Source organism: Malurus melanocephalus, unplaced genomic scaffold (assembly GCF_030028575.1).
Source record: "Malurus melanocephalus ecotype Western Australia unplaced genomic scaffold, MMel_1.1 scaffold_1816, whole genome shotgun sequence".
Lineage (NCBI taxonomy): Eukaryota > Metazoa > Chordata > Aves > Passeriformes > Maluridae > Malurus > Malurus melanocephalus.
This window is the reverse complement of record NW_026625048.1, coordinates 1-1,269: the sequence shown is the minus strand read 5'-3', so window position 1 is coordinate 1,269 and position 1,269 is coordinate 1. Positions and strand designations below refer to the sequence as shown.

The 1,269-nt window shown below is 71.6% G+C and overlaps 1 protein-coding gene across 1 annotated transcript; it reads left to right on the top strand.

Moving 5' to 3' along the window:
- Positions 1-1,194, top strand: LOC130587367 (alpha-globin transcription factor CP2-like; the record flags this gene model as incomplete). The annotated part of the gene is made up of 6 exons (XM_057388341.1): positions 1-115; positions 183-289; positions 382-534; positions 784-894; positions 971-1,068; positions 1,140-1,194. Coding segments are annotated over 6 exons (639 nt in total), but the record flags the coding sequence as incomplete, so codon positions are not given.
- Positions 1,195-1,269: the final 75 nt, after the last annotated feature.

Sequence of the window (1,269 nt, the reverse complement as noted above, 5' to 3'; positions counted from 1 at the left end):
CTTGTCCAGAGTGTGGTCCGGGTGGTTTTCCACGACCGCCGCCTCCAGTACTCGGAGCAGCAGCAGCTCGAGGGCTGGCGCTGGAGCCGCCCCGGCGATCGGATCCTGGACATCGGTGGGTGCCGGGACCGGGGGAGATCCGGGGGGGCTGCAGGGGCCGTACTGACCCCCCCACCCCGCAGACATCCCGCTCTCCGTGGGAATCCTGGAACCCCAAATCCACCCCACGCTGCTCAACACCGTGGAATTCCTGTGGGACCCCTCCAGACGCACCTCCGTGTTCGTGCAGGTGGGAGCCGGGGCTGGGCGGGGTTCGGGGAGGCTCTGGGGGGGTCACGGCCCCCACCCCCGACCCCTCTGCCCCCCCTTGCCCCCCTCCAGGTTCACTGCATCAGCACCGAGTTCACGCTGCGGAAGAACGGGGGGGAGAAGGGGGTCCCGTTCCGCATCCAGATCGACACCTTCGGGGCGGGGGGCAAGGGGGACCCCCCCGAGCACCTGCACTCCGCCAGCTGCCTGGTCAAGGTCTTCAAGGTATCGGGGGGGCACAGTGACCCCAGAGTGACCAGAGTGTGATCAGAGTGACCCCAGTGTGACCCCAGAGTGACCAGTGTGACCCCAGAGTGTGATCAGAGTGACCCCAGTGTGACCAGTGCCCCCCGCTATTGGGAGCTCCAGCTCTGAGCGTGGGGCAGTACCGGGGGTGGGGTGGGTGCGGGGAATGGGGTCCATACACCGCGGGGTCCCGGTGGTCCCGGGGCCCCCCCTCACCCCCCGGCACAGCCCAAAGGCGCCGACAGGAAGCAGAAGACGGACCGGGAAAAGGTGGAGCGGCAGCCGGCGGCGGAGCGGGAGAAGTTCCAGCCGGCCTACGAGAGCACCGTGCTGGCCGAGGTGGGGCCCGGCCCCGGCACCCCCCGGGCTGGGGGTACCCCCGGGACCCTGCACCCATCACCCGCTCCCTCCTCAGTGCCCCCCTTGGCCGGACGCGCTGGGCGCCCCCCACAGCCCCCCGGGCACCCCGGGGCTGCCGTCCCCTCACCCCTTCAAGCTGCTGAGCCCCGAGAGGTGAGCGGAGACCCCCCGGAACCCCCGTTCCCATTGCTGGGGTGCCCCGCTGAGCCCCGATCCCCCCGCAGGGTGTGCATGTCCCCCGCCTGCGCTGCCGAGGGCCCCGCGGAGAGTCCTGGTGAGGTGAGGGAGCGGCCGCTGCAGCCCCAAAGCCCCCGCAGCCCCCCAGGAGGGGCTGGGGCTGTGCCCGCTCGGGTC